General features: G+C 35.9%; 1 protein-coding gene across 2 annotated transcripts in view; it reads right to left on the minus strand.

The window, feature by feature from the left end:
* Positions 1–287: 287 nt before the first annotated feature.
* PARVA (parvin alpha) overlaps positions 288–20,378 on the minus strand; it is a 67,013-nt gene continuing 46,922 nt past the window's right edge. For both annotated transcript variants that reach the window (XM_083837369.1, XM_083837370.1), the window contains exons 6-13: positions 19,814–19,929; positions 14,311–14,369; positions 13,248–13,267; positions 11,835–11,896; positions 11,085–11,153; positions 9,138–9,239; positions 8,306–8,378; positions 288–5,223 (exon numbers count right to left, since the gene is read on the minus strand). In XM_083837369.1, coding sequence (XP_083693495.1) covers positions 5,147–5,223; positions 8,306–8,378; positions 9,138–9,239; positions 11,085–11,153; positions 11,835–11,896; positions 13,248–13,267; positions 14,311–14,369; positions 19,814–19,929 — 578 coding nt within the window. In that variant the 3' untranslated portion in view covers positions 288–5,146. The remainder of the gene's footprint in view (positions 5,224–8,305; positions 8,379–9,137; positions 9,240–11,084; positions 11,154–11,834; positions 11,897–13,247; positions 13,268–14,310; positions 14,370–19,813; positions 19,930–20,378) is intronic.

Below are 20,378 nucleotides of genomic sequence, written 5' to 3' on the forward strand. Positions count from 1 at the left end.
ATCAAAGCAAAGGCATGCTTTGCCATTTTGAGTCAAATACAAAATTTTCCTGACCTGCTGCTGTTAATCATTTTGAGCATATGCTTACATGTCCGTTTCTGCCAACCCACTTTCAGCTGTCACCAGCCTCCACAGAAAATAATAAACACCGAGTACACCCACAAGGAGGTAACTGAGAATGGCTTAGATGCATAGAGAGGTCTGGAAGTTCTGGGAACATAAAACCATACAGCCTTCCTAGCTTTTTTCATATATGTCATACTTTGGCCCAACAACAACATACAGTGTTGAATTTCAGGTGCAAATTTTATTGTGGATCATAACAAAAGTTTCAGAAGAAAAAACAAAGGAAAAATCAGCAGTGGAGTGTCACTTACTTACAGAGTACATAAAAGAGATTCTGTGAAAGCTACTAACTCTGTAGTTGAAAACAACACAGCTTAATTTAAACTAAGCATTATTTTCAGATACACACCTTAAGAAGTGAAATTTGCAAATATTGTTTTTTCTTGAAATTGATCTTAAGATTTGGAAGCAAATATTTAAATGACACTAACATTGCTGCTGTGTAGCACTGAACTATTAAACAGAAAAAAAAATTAATTATTACTAAAAGAAATAGGCACACAGAAAATATTGTCAAAATACGTAACATTAGCCCTAGTAAATGTCAAATGACTCAAAAAATCTTTGGAATATCTGTGGTTGTTGAGGTATGCAAAATTTTTTGGAATTTTCATGCTACTATCTCAATTTTTCCTGTGATACAATAAAAATCATACTTAAAACTAATTATAACTTCCTACAGTTGATTTCTTCTTCCCTTACTTGTACTTTAAAGAGAAAATCCACATTCATTCTCATAGTAAAATGGCAAAGGTAACACTACAGAAAATCCTGCAAGAGGTCTTTCAAGGGCACTGTTCTCTTTTTGGGTGTTTGGCATACACACAGGCCATGCATGGTGGCTGTTGTGCTGGGAAGACAAGAACAACATAATCTAGACCTAAAGCTAGTATATAGTGTATTAAATATCATAGGTATCTTTCTCTAATGAAATGAAACTCATCACTTCTAAAAGGAATTCTGCTTTACAATATCGTGAATTGCAGTAAGGTATCTGCAAAATTAAGCTCAGACAGGAATTTAAAAACATACTTCATGAAAATAAGTAAGGATAAAGGTCAACCAGGTATCATTTATGTCAATCAATATAGTTTGCCTGAATGCAAACCATTCCCAAATACTGTAACCCTCTGTAAAAAGAGAAAGGAACAAATGCTCTGTTCACCTAATGGCACTGATTTACGTGCCAACAAGCAACTTGGTCCGCTGTCAACAGAAATAGATGAGGACCTTATCCAGCACTTGCTGGTCCACTTGAGCTCCTAAACTATGTAGCTGCAAGAGCTACTGCTCCCCCTGTAATAGGGAAATATCTACTGACTAAGAGATGTGAAGAACTACATATCCTGCAGTCAGCTCATTCAATAGGAGACTCAGTGAGTCCATGCTTCATCAGAAACACAGAGCACTACAACTGGGCTTGATGTGTGTGTCTCAGGTAAAATCATGCAAGGATTTCTTTGATACCTTCTTCTAGGGCCTGTTCTTTATGGCAAATAAAAGCCAGTCAGCTTAGAAAGAAACATGGAAGGAGCTGATCTTAAGATATTAGGATTTTAGATAATTATTTTGACATCTTTTTGATATACTCTAAGAATCTGTAGCTCCTCTTTGAAAAACTGATTTCTGTGTGGTTGACAGAGCATAAAAGAATCCATCAATAGGGAGATGTTGCCCGCCTGTAAACACAAAACAAACCCGGCTACCATACTACTGCGATGGCAAATAGATGGATTAGAAGTAAGGGAAGCACAGAAAAATGTTCTTTTGGCAGTTTCATAATGCCCCATGAACAGAAATGTTTACTGTCTTTCAGTTCCTCACATCAGGCTAACAGCTTCCTGGTTTTCAAGGGTCTCAGCAACCTGTGGGCCTTCAGATGACAGAACACTACAGACACAATGGCCAGGTGCATGAGACCCAGATACCACCATGAGATCTTAAAGGCAGCCCAAAGTGCTGAGATAGCACCCTCAAGATCAGCGGCTTCCTCTGGAGTCAGAGAAACATGCTTCTCCAGGTGACTGTTCATATTTTACATAGGCTAAATCCATTGATTTGGATCTATTTAAGCATTTAGAGTCATTATAAATAAGACCAGGATTGACCTAAAACTTAAACAACTTCTATCCTAACATAAATTGTGAAGGCAATTCTGTAGTCATTTGTACATTGACATACATACTGTGTAACGAGAATACAAGCATCATAGGTGTGAGCAGAATTTGGCCCAACTAACGTAACATTTTAGTTCCCTGCAGGAAGGCGCTGGCCTACACTGATTGCTGAAGAGCCAACTACCTACAGTAGTATTCTATATTTCTATAATATTCTGTATCAAGGCAATAAATATTAGATATAATCTGTATATTAGATTTCATATTTATTTGATAGCTATTTAAATCTATACTTTCAAAATATAAGCAGTGAGCCACTCCTACCTGGCAGCATACACTATTTGTGTGAATGTGTTAAAATTATCACATGGGCCTATATTTACACAGGGCACTCTTGATTATATAGCACTTATAATTTACGTAAATTCTTACTACAGGACAGATATTTGTGTAGAGGTTGGATGTTGTTTAAATGTTTCCATGATTCTGCATAATTGCATTTCAGCATGAGGATTTCACAATTCTGTGTCAGCTTTATGTTTTTTACAGGTGGAAAACTGAGTCTAAGAGACTTCAAAATCTCCAATACTGTTACACCAATATAACACAGAAATACATGTTTTCAAGTCCAAGCGAAAAACAGTTTCACTGTTCCTAACCTTTTTCTTTTGCATACATAAATCTCCTCTTTAAAGAAAGTGCACTCCTGGAAACAAGGACAATCAAAATATTTTAGCATTGCTAAGACTTTAAAGAGTGTTTCAACTGAGGAGGATCTGCAGAAAAAAACTTCATACATTTGTTAATGAACTACTACAATTACCATAATCTAAGTCTGCAAATGGAAAACTTACATGTCAGACATTGAAATAAGCTGAAATTGCAGCTGGTATACGTGAGAAGCTCCATCTCATTTTGCTCAAAAAATACTTGGTTAACTCCTATTGTGCAGCTTCTCAGAAAGATCAGTAATATTAAAGATATAAAGCAAACGTTCATTTTGACAAAGGTCCAGTTATTTACCTATCATAAAAGGCAAATAATCATTTTCTGTACCTCTAACTTCAGAAACTCAGTTAAAAAAACATAGAGGTAAACAAATATTTTAATGAAAATATTTAGAATGTATGTGACAACAAGATATCAACTTCTGAGTTCAGAGAATATCCTGATATTATCCTTTGAATTAAGTAATGACTTTTCTTTGCAAAAGTTGGTATTTCCTTATTGAGATTTATTTATTTACAGAAAAATTTCTGTAGCCCTCCAGCAGAAGTCAATATCATCTTGATATTTAACGTAGTTTATGTTCACCGAAGACAGAATGTAATTGCTTCTCTTCCCTTTATACTAATGTTGCACTGGAAAGCACTAATTAAAAATAGAAGCCCTAAAAACTGAAAAATACGTTACGCTTTGTATAATAAATAACATACAGCTGTTACATACTGTTCTTGCCAGCACTACATTTCTTCAGACCAACAGTCTTAAGAGCTGACAGACTTCCTTTCCCTTTCACCTATACCAGTTTTGCCATAATTGGATGACTATTCAAAAGTCTCTCTCCTGCACTAAGTAGTCCAAAGACTTCTAAACAGTAGGCCAATAATTTCTGCCTAAGGATTTTTTTCCTTACTCTGTAACCCAGGATCCCAAGAATCTTTGATTGCATTGAAACGCTTCTATTAGAAAGGTATCTAAAACTAACATCAAGACTTCTAACAAATGATTAATTTACTCCTCAGCTTATACCAGTGCAGGTTTTAACGATTTATACTCATGCCAGGCAGTCTCTACAGATTCTTTATGGAAACATAACTGGTGCTTGACAGCAGTCTAAGGGAAGAATCAATTCCCATTTGTCTTTTATGTCTGTTAAAAATAAAACTAAAACCAAACAGGTTAACAGCTTACGTTTGGTCATGATTAGAAAAAAATATTCTTTATAGCCATATAAAATGACCAAAGAATCTTACACTGTAACAGAATCTTTGCAGATGGGAGTAGTTTTGACCTAAAAACAGTGCTTTTGTATCTGAAAGGCTATAGGAATGTTTCTGGAAAATATATATTATTCTTTATGTTGGACATTAAGCAGCAAAATACATTAATCATAAATTCAATCAAAGGAACAGATTCTAAATCTTATTTAGCAATAAATTTAGATTTAAAACCTGGGAATCCTGTGTTCCAACAATTAAAAGAAAAACAAGTCATTCTTTTACTTTCTAATACTATGCTAATAATACAAATAATATAGGGAAACTGTATTATACAGGTGTGCTATCCTGAAATGTGTACTTTAGGAAAAAGAGAGGAAGAGAAAGATCTCTTCCTTGAACAAAACTAAGTGAACAAGCTGCAAAGTGTATTTGGTGGAATGTTCAATAATACATATTTAAAGCAGAGTATCACATTATAGTAAGTCTGAAAGAATAAGTAGCAACTTCAGTTTGTACCCATAAAATTCAAACCTAACTAAATAAATTAATCAGATTAAGTGCTTGAGAAAGTCTGTTCTTTTTAGCTGTGATGTGAACAGTATTTTACTGTTTCTCGCCATGCATATGTGTCATAATTAGAATACAACCATCTTACCATGGAGAGTAAATATCCTTCCCCTCCCCAGATCAGAAAAGATATACGTAAAAACGTTAAAATAAATGCTTCATACAGAAACTTCCTATGTTTGACTTCAAAGTCTAACCTGAACTAAAGTTACTAAACACAGCCTTAGCTTTAAACCTGCTATGAAAATAGATGTGTGAGAATAGTCAATTAAAGATTCTTCAGATAAATGGTTTAGCTCCTTTTAGGACAAAGATGCAGAGAAATACTGATGAAAAATACGCTAGTTATGACGCTTTCTTTGTTAAGACTCCTTTACGTCCCAAATTAATTCTTCACTCCACGTTCCTGTATTTGGTAAACAAGTTGTATAGTACTCTTAGTGTAGACTTCAAGTCACAATTTACAATATCTAGAAAAAAGACAAGGAAAAAACTATTAGTAACTTTATAAGCCAAAACTTTATAAGCCAAAAAGAAGTGCCCCTTCTCTATTTCCTCTCTTTGCTCAGATTCATATCCATAAACATTAGAATCACAAAGACAGTAAAAAAGAGTAGAAATATAAGCAAATAACATGTAAACTGTCAACTCAAAAATAATTTTCTCAACCACTTTCAGTTAGGGAAATAAATGGCTAATGCTGATGATGTAGAAATGCAACCAAATTGTAAAGGCCCATGAGACAACTTGTACATAGTATCACACATACTGACAGGACTGAATCTTCAGTTAGTTGTAGCCAAAAAGTAACAACCTCAAAAATAAATAAATAAATAAAATAAATAAAAAAACAGGCAAAAACAAATTGAACTTTTCTGTATAGGGATTTTGCAGGTCTTGGCCCATACTGGGCTGCAACTTCCTTTATTAGGCCTAATTTTGGCAAGATAATTAGATGCAAGGTTAAAATCTGAAAATTTCCAAAGGATCTAAAAAACTAGGTATACAAGTGCCCCTTGAAGACTTTTCTGAAAATGCTTTAGGTTAGCTGATGTACATGGCTGAATCAGTTGTTAGACACTCGACATCTAAAGTAAATTATTTATGTGAAACAAAAAGCTAATGAATACCCGCTGTTTCCAAGGGAAGTTGTTGAGAAAGTCAATATTATTTCACAAGAAATCTATAAAACAAACTGACATGTACTACTATAGCAGTCTACATTAGTGCTTCAAGGGATATTCAATCTCAAATAGGGACTTAGAATTGCCCATCAGAAAGGCTCCATCTCTTTCTGTTGACTGTATAGGAACTCAATCTCCCAACTTTGGTCCTTGGAATTGGCCATGAAGGCAGAGGGCAGATGGTGTGCATACTCCCACTGTTCTCAAAGCCTCCAAGTAAACCTAGTAAATTGTGTATGTAATCACCAGGTGGTTTTGTCCGTTTTGCCATTATATTTATCTATACTGATGCTTCTCACAGATTGCAAAGGGGTTGTACTTTGAACAATACATCCAGTCACAGCTATGCATGGTGTCCTAAAGTATGCTAACTGAAGGGCTAAAGATATTAGCAACATGGCACACTGACACCTATGGACAAAGTGAAAACAATCAAACCTAGATTTAATGATTAAATTATGCATGAAACAATGGTTTTGTGACTCTTAATAAACCAGATCAAAAATGCTTACTATAAAATGAAGAGAAAATGTTAAAAGCTACAGGAAGGGCATGTTGCCCCACAACATCGTGTTACACTCTGTATGTAACACTGTATATATCTCAGGAAGTTTCCTCTTTGATGCCAACAGCAAGCTGCATAACACTTTCATTTACTAATACAGAACTTCAAATGAATGAAGAGATAAATTGACAGGTATTTGCCAAGTCACCATAAAATTCCACCACCACAACAGAATTCCACAGAAAGGTCCACACTAAAAAGCAGTGTGCTCACATAGGAAGATGAGTTATTTCCATTGCTAATTGTGTTTGACTAACGTAAAACATTTTACCAGTTGAAATTTTCAAAATGAGAAACTTAAGTTTGGCTTTGATGTACATGTTTCAAGAAGTAATCTGAAAAAGCTCAAACTGCAAAGGAATTTGTTATAGACTCAGTAGATTAATGTTCTGGCAATTTTTAAAGTAAAAGGTCATGGAAAGCTTTTTAAAAACCCTTTCAATTATATTGCAAACAAGCCAAATAAACTGTTGACCCCATAAAAATCATTGGTTTTCATACTCATTTACTTAACCACATTCTTTTTTCCACTAAATATGTTTTTCATATTCTGAAGCACTTTTCAGCATTTTTTTTTCCTCAAGAACCTCAAAGAAACAGTGTAGGAATTTAAAGAGTATTTAGTATACACTTCTGGGGTAAGATCCTTTTCAATACTCTTTTGCTCACTGGAAATTTTAAGTGTGGGCATTGTGCCCAATGTAACAACACATAAAACAGATGTGTTTTTCCATTCACATTGGGCAGGAAGTTTCATATTAAGTATTTCAGTAATTGCACAAGAAATGTCTTAAATATGCTGAAATATCCTTATGGCTTGATTTATACTGGAAAAATTAGCTGTCCCCTAGAGCAATAAATACCTGAAAAATTAAATGCCATAAGAATTTTAAACCTCCATGGGGAGTAAGGGATCACAAGTACTCTCTGTTTTACTTGGATCCCCAGATTTCACTATTTCCCCCGTCTCTTTTTGACTTTTTCAAACATAAAAATTTGTGACACAGCCACCACTGGTGTAGTTAAGCATGATTGTGGATAAGAGTTCAAGCAATCAACAGAAGTGAAAAAATAGGCTGAGTAAGTCCAGATTAAATGCACAAGCAGCATAGGCTTACTCCTGAGACAATTTTTGTGTGTGCATGCCTACTGTTGTTAAGATGGAACACGTACAGTGAATTAACGGTCTTATATCCAGCCTGAAAAGTTGGATTTAAACCTTGCATTTATATGACTGAGGAGGAGTGGAATCCTGGTCCTGCTAATGTCAGCAACAAAACCTTCACTGAAGACATGCTTTACTTTCAGTTTCTAGCTCTAAATCTGATTTAAAATATGCATGATTAGGTCCTGCACTCAAAGACAGCTAAGTGAACATTTGAAATTTTTCTTCCACATCTACATCTTTTAAGAAAATCTTTTAAGTTACACCGGAATACTTGAGGTTTAGTATAAAGATGTGGGACAGGGGAAAATGGAGCAATTGGAGCAATTCATATTTGCAAGTGACACCGTTCACAATTACTTTCTTCTTCTTTCATTGGATATCTGAATACTACTGCATGTGTTTGGTCAAGCAACTCTTACCCTGGTCACTCAAGAAATCAAGCCTTGCAACATTTGAACAAGTGTATCTATCAGTCACATAAAATGCAGCACTACCTGAGCACTTCAAAATGCATCTTGCCTTTCTCTCTTGTATTACCATTTTAACCTTAATTTATTCATATCACAACCTCATGAGAAAAGGTCTGGATCCAACTCAAAATTTTAGAGAGATACCACGAAAAGTAGAATAGATACCTTCTGGTCTTGGCTTTGGTTTTTCCAATCCACTATCTTGCATTAGCTCAAATGCAAAGGATACATTGAGGACCTAGTAATGTAATATAAGAAGTCATTATGATGATCTATAAACAGTATACTATAAATGGTTAAAAAAAAAAAAGATGCTTGGAAGGGGAAAAAAATAAAAATCAGGGCTCCATATATCAATCCAGACAATCCTTTTTTTTTTTTCCTGTGTGGTGATGGTGGTTTCAAAAATACAGAAATAATTGAAAAATAACATCTGAACTAATATTTCACATAGAAAAAAAAAACTTAAAAATAAGAATAACCCACTCCCCCAAGTTTAAAAATTAGAACGTGATGGCTCATGGAGTGCTTGTCTTGAACAGACATTGGAATTGCTTGGATAGCAACAGACACTGCAGTAACGGTTGGTCTTAAAATGATGCATAGTACATATATGCCTTCATGCTTCCAAAAAACATTAAACCTTTGAAATGTCAAATTCTTTGATTTTTAGACTCAAAAAATCAGTTCTGTCATCAATTCATGTGTGTAATTCTTTACACAATTAATGGACAGTAAGTCTGGCTCAATGACAGCCTCACACAATGGTTGCCAAAATTAGTTAATATTTGCTAGACACCCCATCATTAATATAATTTTCCCTTTTATTCTGAATAAGCCTTAACACAGAGATCTGAAAAATGTCTGGAAATGGTTACAAGTATAGCCCTCTTCTGATTTCAGCTATTTACATGAGGCCTATGCAGGAAAGTTTGTATTGTCCTTGTACTACTAGACATTATTTTTTTTTCTGTTAAAAACAAAGAAATATAATTACCTTTTGTTCAAAACTATCAGGAGTCAAGAAAAAGCTGTGGAGAGGAACAAAATAGCCTTCTAGGAGACCCATTAGCAGGACTAAATACACACCATCTGCAAACTGTAGAAAAGATATTTCTCAATATATTTTCTGAATACACATGCAGAATAAAGTTCCTGGAGAGAGCAGTGGTCAGTGGGTTTGATCTATGCCTTTGCTTTTTATTCTGCTGGTTCCAGGCTATCAGAAAAGACACCTCTCAAGCTATCAAACGGCACGCACTCCCTGTGCGGAAGGAAGCAGAATGAAGGTGCAATCTCATGACCACACAGAAATTCAGTTTGTTGAAGGAAATAAAGGAACAAAGAATCATCTTCTATGTTTTGCAAGTTTGTGTGAATCTATTTTCAGTGTATGCAATTACGTATAGAAGATAACTAATTGCTATGATACATGTTCATATCAATCTAAAAATTAGTAACATCTCTAAGACTTTGTTAAAGGCATCTCACTCTTAACCTTGTAGCATCAGGTCTATCAGTACACTGAGATATTCTCATAATCAAAAAAAAAAAAGCACCCTTTAAAAAAAAAAGATGGAGAGCAACATTTTGCTCAGTCAGATAATGACAGGACAAGGGGGAATGGTTTTAAACAAGAGGGGTGATTTAGATTAGAGGTTAGGAGGAAATTCTTCACCCAGAGAGTGGTGAGGCACTGGAACAAGTTGCTCAGAGAAGCTGTGGATGCCCCATCCCTGGAGGGGTTCAAGGCCAGGTTGGATGGGGGCCTGGGCAACCTGATTTAGTGGGTGGCATCCCTGCCCATGGCAGGGGGGATGGAACTAGATAGATGACCTTTAAGGTCCCTTCCAACACGAGTCATTCTGTGATTCGATAATTAGTGATGGACTTGGTGGTGTTATGCTGACAGTTGAACTTGATGATCTCAAGTGTCTTTTCCAACCTAAATGATTCTATGATTTGGCCTTCCTGAGGTAGCTCATTTTCTCTCAACTGATAGAAATAGTCTCTCATCTTAGAGAATGTTGTTTCGGATACACACTTAAGGTGTTTCTCAGCACTTTTAAATAATACATTTTTTTTTTTCCAAAAGTAAACAATGCAATATGCAGGCATAGTGACATCTTTCTGAAAGCCCTTACACATTCTTTCCATCTAAATCTCAATTTTACCTTTGAAAAATCTCTATCAGAGTGATAGCTATTCAAATTAACCCTGTTCGTAATAACATGAAACATGACATAAAATAAACCCTGTCTTGAAAACACCATTTTTTCTGATAGTGTGGATAGCATCCTTCCTGTCTGATCTTGTAATTTTCTTATGGTAACTGCTGCCAATTGTTCATATAGGGATTTATTAAAACCACAGAATAAAATTTTTCTTTTAGCTTCTTTCCACCCAATTTAGCAGCTTAGAACAAGAAAGCAGACTGTGTACCACATTATTTCTGTGGTGCAATCAAGCCTGCAGACCAGCTGTACAGCTGCCTATACACTTGAGCAGCTTTAGTCTCAAGGATGTATCTCACTAAATAGTCATTGCAATCCTATGGGATTACTGGCTTGTGTAAAGGTAGGCAGGAAACAACTGTTCTGCTTGAAATTGTATCAAACCAAGCAGACAGAGCCTGACCAAAACAAGCACAGGTTCTCCTAACAGCACTTACCAGCACCCAAGAGGTAGCATCTGCTAAATAATTTTTATGCTAATGAAAGTGAAAAACTGCTCTAAGAGAAATTTAGCTGCCCTTATGATTTCCATGCTTAATTGTTGAGGGTTTTACTCATATGAACATATTTAAAATTGAAGGGCTTCCCAGTGAAGTAACATCTTAGAGTCCTATCAATAACAGGTCAATGGAATTTGTGAATAAAGATGGAGTCATAGCGCATAACAGTGCAAGCATCCCTCCCCTTCACAATAGGCTATAAAATCCTACCTGGGTCTCCAGTTCAGTGACCTCCAAATTCAATTTATTGAGATGCTTGTTCACAAATGTGATGAGAGTCTGAAATGTGAAAATAGTTTAGTGAAGGTCTATTCAGTAGGGCAGCAGTTCCTTGCATGGAATGAACTCCACTCAGAACAGAACCTGCATGAGCAAAGAGACTGCAATACAGTATTTTTTTTTTAAGTTTTAAAACTGAAATACTACATTAAAAAAATCTTTTGTTGTTTTTTGTTTTTTTAAGAATGATGAACAGAAATAAAGTGAACATGATGTATATAAATAAAAAATTCAGTTTTGTAACAGAAATAATAATAATTCAAAAAAACTTGTGGCAGAGTGTAGGGAAGTGGGTAATTGGACTCAACTCAAATCAGACAGCAACCAAAATACTCTAGGTCAGACCCCTGGCAGTTGTAAACTGTATAACTCTTTGGCAGCAGTGAACTAAATCAACCCAGTTGAGTTTTAATCAGCACATACTTTGTGAGAACTCACTTTTGATGAAAACTTTGATAACTGTATCTTTTTCTGCATTCCAAAGTTAATTTCAGGCTGCTAAATATTTACAAAAACTAACATTATATTCATGAATTTGTATTTTTATTTTCAGCATAAAGCTTAGTGGTATTTAATGTATACAAACCATGTCAATGGTATATTATATACACGCACATGCAACATATACTCACACAAGCATGCAGATACATATTATGTATTTTAAAAATAAATATTTCTAACCTTTTTTACTACATTGAGCTTGTCTGGAGCATGGTCAAATAAAGTGTCAAATGCATCTCTTTCTGAAAAAAAAATCAGAGATGTTAATGTACTTAGCAGCAGTTGTCCAGATGCAGGATAAACACTTACTAAAGCACATACTTATTTAAGACAAGAGTCAGCAAAATGTTTCAATATAGTCTCTTTGTATTCCAAGTACCATATATTTTGCATATTTCTCTCTTGCTCTAAGTTGCTATTGTTTAGGGAAAGCATCGTTTTCAAGTATGACTCGGATTAGCTAACAACCTGTTTCTCAAAAATGAGAAAAGGGTGGAATACATATACATAAAACCCTGAACAGCCAGATACTGGGAGTTAGGTAACCAACGTATTTTGTTCAGAAGAACATGAGTTTACTTCTGGAGTCACATCTACAGAGGAAAATTTTCCACAGGGGCCACACTGTGTATGTATCACTCAGGGGATTGCATTGTGGAGTGCTACACTGTATTAACCACCTCAGGCAAGCTTACAATTATACAGCTGCAAAACAATCTTTCTTATAGATGTTTTTGGACCATTCTGATAATGCAATTTAGTACATGATTAGTAGGACAGGCAACCTAGGGCAGAATGACTGCAACAGTACTGCGGTTACCTTCTGAAGGTGAAAAAAGAAAAAAAATAACCTTTTCAGAGAAATTTCCATTTGGACAATCTGAGTGATAGAGAATGACTCCAGAAAAAGCTACGTTCATATTCCTCAATGAAAACTGCTGAAGTACATCCAAAGGTTATTTGTAGAAGGGTGACTTTAAAGGAAGTAAGACTGCACTGGGATATCATGGGAAAAATGTCATGCATGTAGCTTTTTAACTCAGCAGTAAAGCAATCATTGAAACAATATAAGAAACAAATGCTAAGTTCTTGGTGGGACTCCATCTAAACTCCTCATATGTGTTTTCTGTCGGCCAGGCGTTTGGCCAGTCTCAATACTAATCATGAAACATTCTAGGCAAATGAACCTGCTGAATAAAAACCCAAAGTCAGTAAAGTGTAAGTAGGTAACATATGCAAGAATGCCAACAAGTACAGCAGTTGGTTTACCATAACACATCATTTCATATTATGCTGTGAGCTTATGACCATTAATACCATTACAATAATGCTCTGATGTTAAACCATAAAGCATCTGCAAATTAACATGTGCTGAAAAGTACTGAAATGCGTTTTAAAGATGGTCAGACTGATTTTAATGCTTTTCTCCCTTTGTTAACTGTCACAACAGTCTGTGGCACATATATTCATATATTTGCCAGGTCAATTATAAATTCTTTACTTCCTTGCAGTTTGATCAAATAGACCACCCGCTGCAAAACTAATGTCTACTCTGGATGCCTTAAGAAAAAGTTAACAATCAAATGAACTTACCATGCCTTCCTGAAAATGCCCTATGGAAAAAAAAAAAAAAGTTATATATATAATTCTCTTGCAGACATTGTCCTGCAAAATGAAACAGCATATGTGGCCAGATCTTCAGCTTGGTGAAAACTGGAGGAGATTCATGGAATTAAGAAAACCTTCATTAAGTTACTCCAGATGAGACTCCAGATTTAGTCTGGAGATCATCAGCATAGTATCTCCTGGCTTCACAAAAGTTTCATGGAAAGGCCAGATCTCAGGTTTCCCACTGCTGAACCAAATCAGCACACCTTGCCAGTGAAGAATACTTTTTCATGTTAATTTTCTGAAAACTTTCCCTTTGCTTTAAAGATGCATTTGTCACATCAGCTGCAATACAAATTGCAGCCAGAACAATACTTGGACTACCTTATTAAGAAGTACAGCATTTTGCTCTAGTTGATCCCTCATACAAATATTACACAAAAAAATCCATAAAGGTTAATAAAATCATTAGTCTGGATTCTCTCCAATCTATAAGAAACTAGGATATTCTATGATTGCTTTCTGTTGGTTTGGAATAACTTTTCTGTTACAAATGGCTTGATGAGATGACATGTACAGGGCTTACTACTGTCACTTTACATCCCCAAAGTCCAAACAACTAAAAAATAGTCATATTGCACTCCTTTTTGACAGAATCAAGTTGTTCTTTATCAAATAAATACCAACATAAAAGAGATACATCTTGTTTGTTTGTTTGAAGGCATTCTGAATACAATAATACGAAATGCAATAAATGCAGAAATAAATAATAATAAATATAAAATACAGAGATTTTGAATATCTTCACTCTGTCTTCTCTTTTATCCTGGTCTCCTGCTTTTAGTCCCCTAGCTCTGAATTTCCACATCCTTTTGTATTTTTAGATGCATGTTTGTAGCTCTTGCAAGGACTGAAATACAATCACTGGCTGATGCATCATCTTCCTTGGAACCCCAATACCAAAATCTAAATATCAGCAAATGCTTGAATTTCTGAGACACATCTGTGTTCAATTACTGAATTGCTGGCAAAAGTGGTGTTGACATACTCAGTGTTACCAGTTATTTCCTCTTGAATTTGACGAGACTGGAGGATTCCTTCTCGTTTCTGGAAAAAATAAAAAAGTGACATTTTTCTCAGTAAGGTTTAATGCTTAGGGTACAGTAAAAATGTATTTGTGATCTGTTTGATTTGTATAAACGTAATTAGATACGAAATCTACAAAATAAGAACTTTTTAAAACAAACTTAGAGTAATGTATTATTTCTCCTTTCAAGTATTTCAAAAAACTCTCTTGTACAGTAACAAGAAACTTGAAACTCCACCTGTAGAAGGAAGTATTTCTTTTCCTTTCTTCATTGTTCTTAACTCACTTTTCTTTTAAGGGCCCCAATTCAGCAAGATATTTGAAACACCTAAACACATATGCAAGTCTTTTAGTAGATGTATATCCTGGTGAGTTGAATTATTATTTCAATGAATATTGTGGCAGAGGGTGCCCATACTTCATCTTTGGTGAAATCTTGCTCCTAGGCTACCTGTTCTTTCTGCCCTGTTCATACACTTTTTTTTTTTTTTTAACCTTAGTGTTTTCCTTTTCTGACTTCTCTCAACACAAAGGGCTCTCTTTGCTTGTGATGGAAAACCAAAATGTAGGATAATCCGTTCACTGCATGCTCCAAAGCCTGGCCATCTTTATGTTAACATATGCATTAGCTCCAATGCTCTTCCAATGCAAGAAGCCCTTCATACATGGTGGTTAGCAGCCTGTGCATAGAAGTTGTGCACAAAATGGCAGAAGCCAACTCAAATGGTTGCAATTTAAGTCACAAAACGAAGGAGTTGAAAAGTGTGACATTGTTTCCAGGATGAAGATTACAGTCATATGGTGGTGGTATACATACCACACATGTTTTGCCTCACTTCGTGTTCTTTCTGTTAATTCTATTCACTGGAATTAGTAAAATTTTGCAATACAGAAAGAAATGCCAAGCAAATGCTGACGGCTGCATATAAAGTCTAGACATTAGGCAATTATTCATGATTCTTCACTCCCTGTCACACAAGGAAATGAGAAAAATAAATTTATTGTGGTCCTAGACTTGCACTCCATGTAGAAAAGAGAAAAGCAGAATAGCATTTTGGAAAAGTCCTTCATGGCATGTGAACTGCAGCTACTGTTCTTCCCTGCTTTGGAGAAGATAATACATCCCTCACCAGAGGCAATCCTGGGTGTATGAAGCGCTAAGAATTTGGCCAGGCTTATGTCAATTACTTCAAAACTGCATTAATAAAATATATACAAGGATTAAGCTTACTTTCAGCAAGAAAGTCACACATAGCATCCTCTCAGGTACTTCAGAGTGGCACTTAGAACAATCCGAATTGTCCTTTTAGACAGATGACAGTTTCAGGGGGGTTTCTTAATATTTTTTAAAGCCCTGTTACTAATTATCTTGCATATAGTTAAAACACTTTCAAGGAGGAGCTCTAAACATTATAAAGACAGAGTGGTGTCCTGTGTGTTACATACTGAACGGAGCATAGATCAGCTGCTGACGCCCCTTCTGTCATATGTCTTTAAAGTTTGAAGAAAATTTGCATCATTTAGGGCTATCTTCATCTCCAGGTTGTGCAGACAACAAATAAGCATTTGTACTTGAAGTTACAGTCTAGTTCAAGTTAAAATTACACTCTGGCTTTTTTTTTTTTTTCCCTCTTAGCTGCAGGGTGAACGGAAGATTTTATTCCTTCATGGTGATTCTGATGAGCCAATAATGCTTTCTGGAGCAAAAGCCCTATCACTCCGCTCTCCTAGAGGGGGTGAGCATCACAGCAATGGCAATTGTATTTCTCAGTGCTCAGTCTGCCGATATAGGGAAGAAAAAGGCTTCTAATACTCTACCTCCACTCTGCAAATGTGCAACACGGCCTAAAACATTCTCTAGTATCAACATAAAACATATTTCACTTTTTGATAAACTGATATTAATATGAATAGGAATTCTGAACCTCTATCCTATTGTTGACAAAAATGGAATTTCCACATTGCCCAAACAAAACATGCATCTGCTGGACACCAGCCTGTGTCAAGACAGGCTTTCCTATGCTTTGTACTTGGAAGATGACTGGTGAAAATGTCCCAACAACATGAATCAACCTCAGAAATACTAGTCTAAGTACCTCCTCTATGCAGGCTGCTTCCCATACGTCTTTTTCACTTTTTAAAACTCTTAAACTCAAAATTGACCCTAACACTGATATCACTTGTTGTGAAGTTGTTTTAAACTTGACAGAGAATGACACAATATTCCCCAAAATAGAAAGAAATGCTAGTGAGGAGTGAAAGACTGCTCAGCAAAGTTCCATAAAGATGAAAGGGGCTAGAACTGAAATAACAAATGACAAAAATGAACTACTATTTGAAACATACTGAGAAATAAGGCATGAATTCAAAGATTCCCTGTTAAATGGAAAACCTGGACACACATTCCAGTGACCACAGAAGACTTTATTCGGATAGGCTTAGCGTTTTGCTCCCTCATAGCTGAAAGACTGCACTAAAGGCCAAGATTGTCCTAATCACTTATTTTAATTTGGCAACTATTCCTAGAATGACAAAAAGAAAAATCTGAAAGCTGGGTAGCATGTCTAGACATGGAAAGGGTCTCTTCACCTCTGTTTGCATCAACTGTACATCATCAGTTTTCTATAACTGAGGGCCAACTGCTTAGTTTCCCACACGAAGTCCCACTTGGAAAATCTTCCCGATGTTTGAATGGGTTTTCCCTCTGTACTGTTGCTACGCATTTAATCTGGTGGACCGTGTTTTATAACTGCCCCACCAAGACGAAGTGCAGAACCATTCTGGAGCCTGACACCATTTGTCATAGGTTCAAAAAAAGATTTCCTGGGAACCTGCAGGCAGTGCTGCTCAGAAATGATTCAGACTCATTTTCAGAGAGGCTGTGGGACCAATGCTATCAGATTAAGCTTGTAAAATAGACCTTTCTCTGCTCCCATTATTTTCCTAGCTTTCCTTTACAGTGGTTTGTGCACCCAAGAACTGATTTCCCCAATATTCAGAATATATTGAAGCCACCCTGACTGCTCCGCCATTGCAACTTTACATTCTCTGACTTACAGCTCTTGCACAAAATCTGTCATTTAACCATTTGAGGATGGCAAAATAGAAAATGAATAAAAGAGACAAAAATGACAGCAAGATCCAGCTCTCCGCAGAAACCCTCTCTTGTTTCAGTAGAAAAGACCAAACAAAGCCTGGGCTTTGCTCAAACTTATTCATTCTATCAGTATGGAAGGAAAGAAAAGCAATGTAGCAAAACAGCTATGAAAGGTCCAAGTATCACAATTTTTCATAAACAGCTTAACACACAGATTTCATAGGACTCTCATCGCTAACAGCTTTTGTACAAAACAGCCAAAGAAAACAAGCTTTCATAAGAACTGTGCTGATTACCTGTTGGGCATCAGCACATTTTTTATTTCGGAAATATCTTTGTATTTCAGTAAACTACACTCAGCCAACACAGCAAACATTTCTGGCATTTCTAGACCTAACAAAATCTTAATATAAATTAAGGCAGACTTCCTTAAAGAATTCCTCAAAATTATTTCTTCTGTTACTTTTCTTTCTTTACCACTCCCTTTCTCAACTGTATAGAATAGAATTTAAAACCAGCTACCAGAGTCTGTTGAGCTTCCCTAGGCATGACCTTACTTTACAGAATGGGTGAGGGTTTAGAACATCAGGTGTTTAAGTTTGAACACTAAATTAGGCTTTAGGTTTTTGATTAAAAGTTTCATTGAGATCAAAGGGTATATGATGAATAATAAAGAACCAATCCCATAGGATATGAAAGACAGATTTAAAAAATAAAAATTAAAAAACACCCTTCATTAAAAAAAAATGAAAAATGTCTTAAGTACAATTATAGCAAGAATACTAGCCCCCACCCTCTGTTAATGGGAATCAGCATAGCCTTGGAGTTCCACTGATTGGCCTTCCTCAAGGACTGGGTCTGCAGGGCGAAATCTTCAACAACATAACTTGGATTTTATTCTGGTACAACTGCTTTCTCTGCAATCCACTGGCGCCTAAGCTACAGCTGTGTAGCTAAGAGGCAAAGCACTGAGCCAGATTCTCCCACTACTTATTGTTTTTAAATTGGTTTATCTCTACTGACTTCAGTGGATTTGCTGTTGAACTACATTAGCCTATTAAACAAGAAGAGAATTACGTCCATTGATTTCAATGGGAATTTTGTCTGGACATACGGAGAGAGAGCAGAATGCAAGATCTGGTTCTTTATTTAAGGACTGTGTTATTGTTCTTTTTTAGTTTCTTATTCCGAAGATGCCCTGACTGCTGCACCCTTTCTTTCTTAAGCTGGTTTTGGTAGAACTTTGACATAAACCAGTGTAATTAATATATTTAAAATATCTAAAGGAAACTGTTTGAGAATTATGTTCCTCCATAGTCTTAGAGGCATAACTGCAGATTTTCTGGGGTTATCTCTCACGCTCTGAAACCCACCAAGTAAAATATGACAGTCAGTGAATTGATTATCAGATGTCACTGATACATGTACCAGAAACTCTCCTTCAAATTTCTCCCCAAATTACAAAACTCGTCTGCTGTGAATGCAGTAAGAAGTGGTTACTTTCTCAGATCTTGCCCACATTTTCAGTCACGCAAAAACTGAGTAACAGCTCTTTGCACAAGATACTTAGGGATAACTTCAGTTAAAAATATAAATAATGACAGTTACAGGGCGAAACAGAAAAGCAAAATTAGTTGGAGAGAAAGAAAAGAAAATTAATTGGGAAGAGGCCAAACAAGATAGAGCAAGGACAAGTCCAACAAAGTAATATAATAAACAGAATAACATGAAGAGTTTGGATGGACGTGGCTCTAATGAGGAGACTCACTGACAAAAAAATTTAGTTGTAGGGGTTTTTTGCATGCTTATGAGAAAGCTAACACTGTAATCAGAATAAATTAGCATGCACAAGGCTGGAAAAGAATATTTAGTCACCTAGCGTGAATCTGAATGTAATAAACAGTGACAATTCATCATTCAGTGCCAAGAATGATTTGAATCTCTACACAAGTGAGAAGACTGTCAAAAATGGGAAAAATAGTAACTCAAGAGATGTATTGAGAGATAAGAAAACGCATTCCAACAATAATAATGCTTCATATATTTTTCATGTCACAGTCTGGACACTTCACAATCAAAATATGATATTCTGAACCACAGCTCAATCTGGCAAAGCATTTCTGCCTTTTTCTGGTTGTAGCATTGTCAGCAAAGAAGACGCACGTGTGTTTCTTGTCAGCCAAGGAGAGAGACACCCGTGTGTCCAGACAGAAACTCTAGACGTCTTTTTCAAAAAAAAAAAAAAAACCAACAACAAAAAAACACCAACACCCAAAACAAAAACAAACAAACAAAAAACCCACCATCAACAAAAAAACCTCAGTCAATTTCTCAACGCTGCCAGAAGCTGTTTAATACCTCTCTTACCTGCACAACAACAACCTGAATGGACACGTGATCTGGGAGTCTGATTGGTGCTCGAAAATACTGTGATAATGCAACCAGAAGATGAAGTATTGCTACAAGACTTTTAGCATGAACAGCTGAAATAGATATTAAAAGCACAAGTTACAAACTGCAAGCAACTAGGGCACATATTTTTACTTTTTAGATTGTAGGGATTATACGACTCTCCTCCTCTTGCCACCTGGAGCCAGGGGCACTTTTAAGGCACCTCTCCTTTATTTGTCTCCTCCTGCTCAGCAGGCCATGTGGTAGCTGCCCAGTCAGTAATACACATCAGCACCAAAACACTAGTTTTTGCAATATATCTGGATGCCATAGGCTTCATGGAAACCTACAGTTAAACCAAAAGCCAGATTTCATGTACGACAGCTTAAGTGATCTCTATGCATTTTCCTTGCCTTTCTTTTTATTCCCTTTATTTCAATAAGGATATGGACTATCAGAAAGATATTTTTGTATTCATAGCATGCGCTTGTTCATTTTTAAGTTTCACAAAGTCTGCAGGATGATAAACGAGCCTATTTTG

The sequence above is a fragment of the Anser anser genome, assembly GCF_964211835.1.
Source record: "Anser anser genome assembly, chromosome: 5".
Taxonomy (NCBI): domain Eukaryota; kingdom Metazoa; phylum Chordata; class Aves; order Anseriformes; family Anatidae; genus Anser; species Anser anser.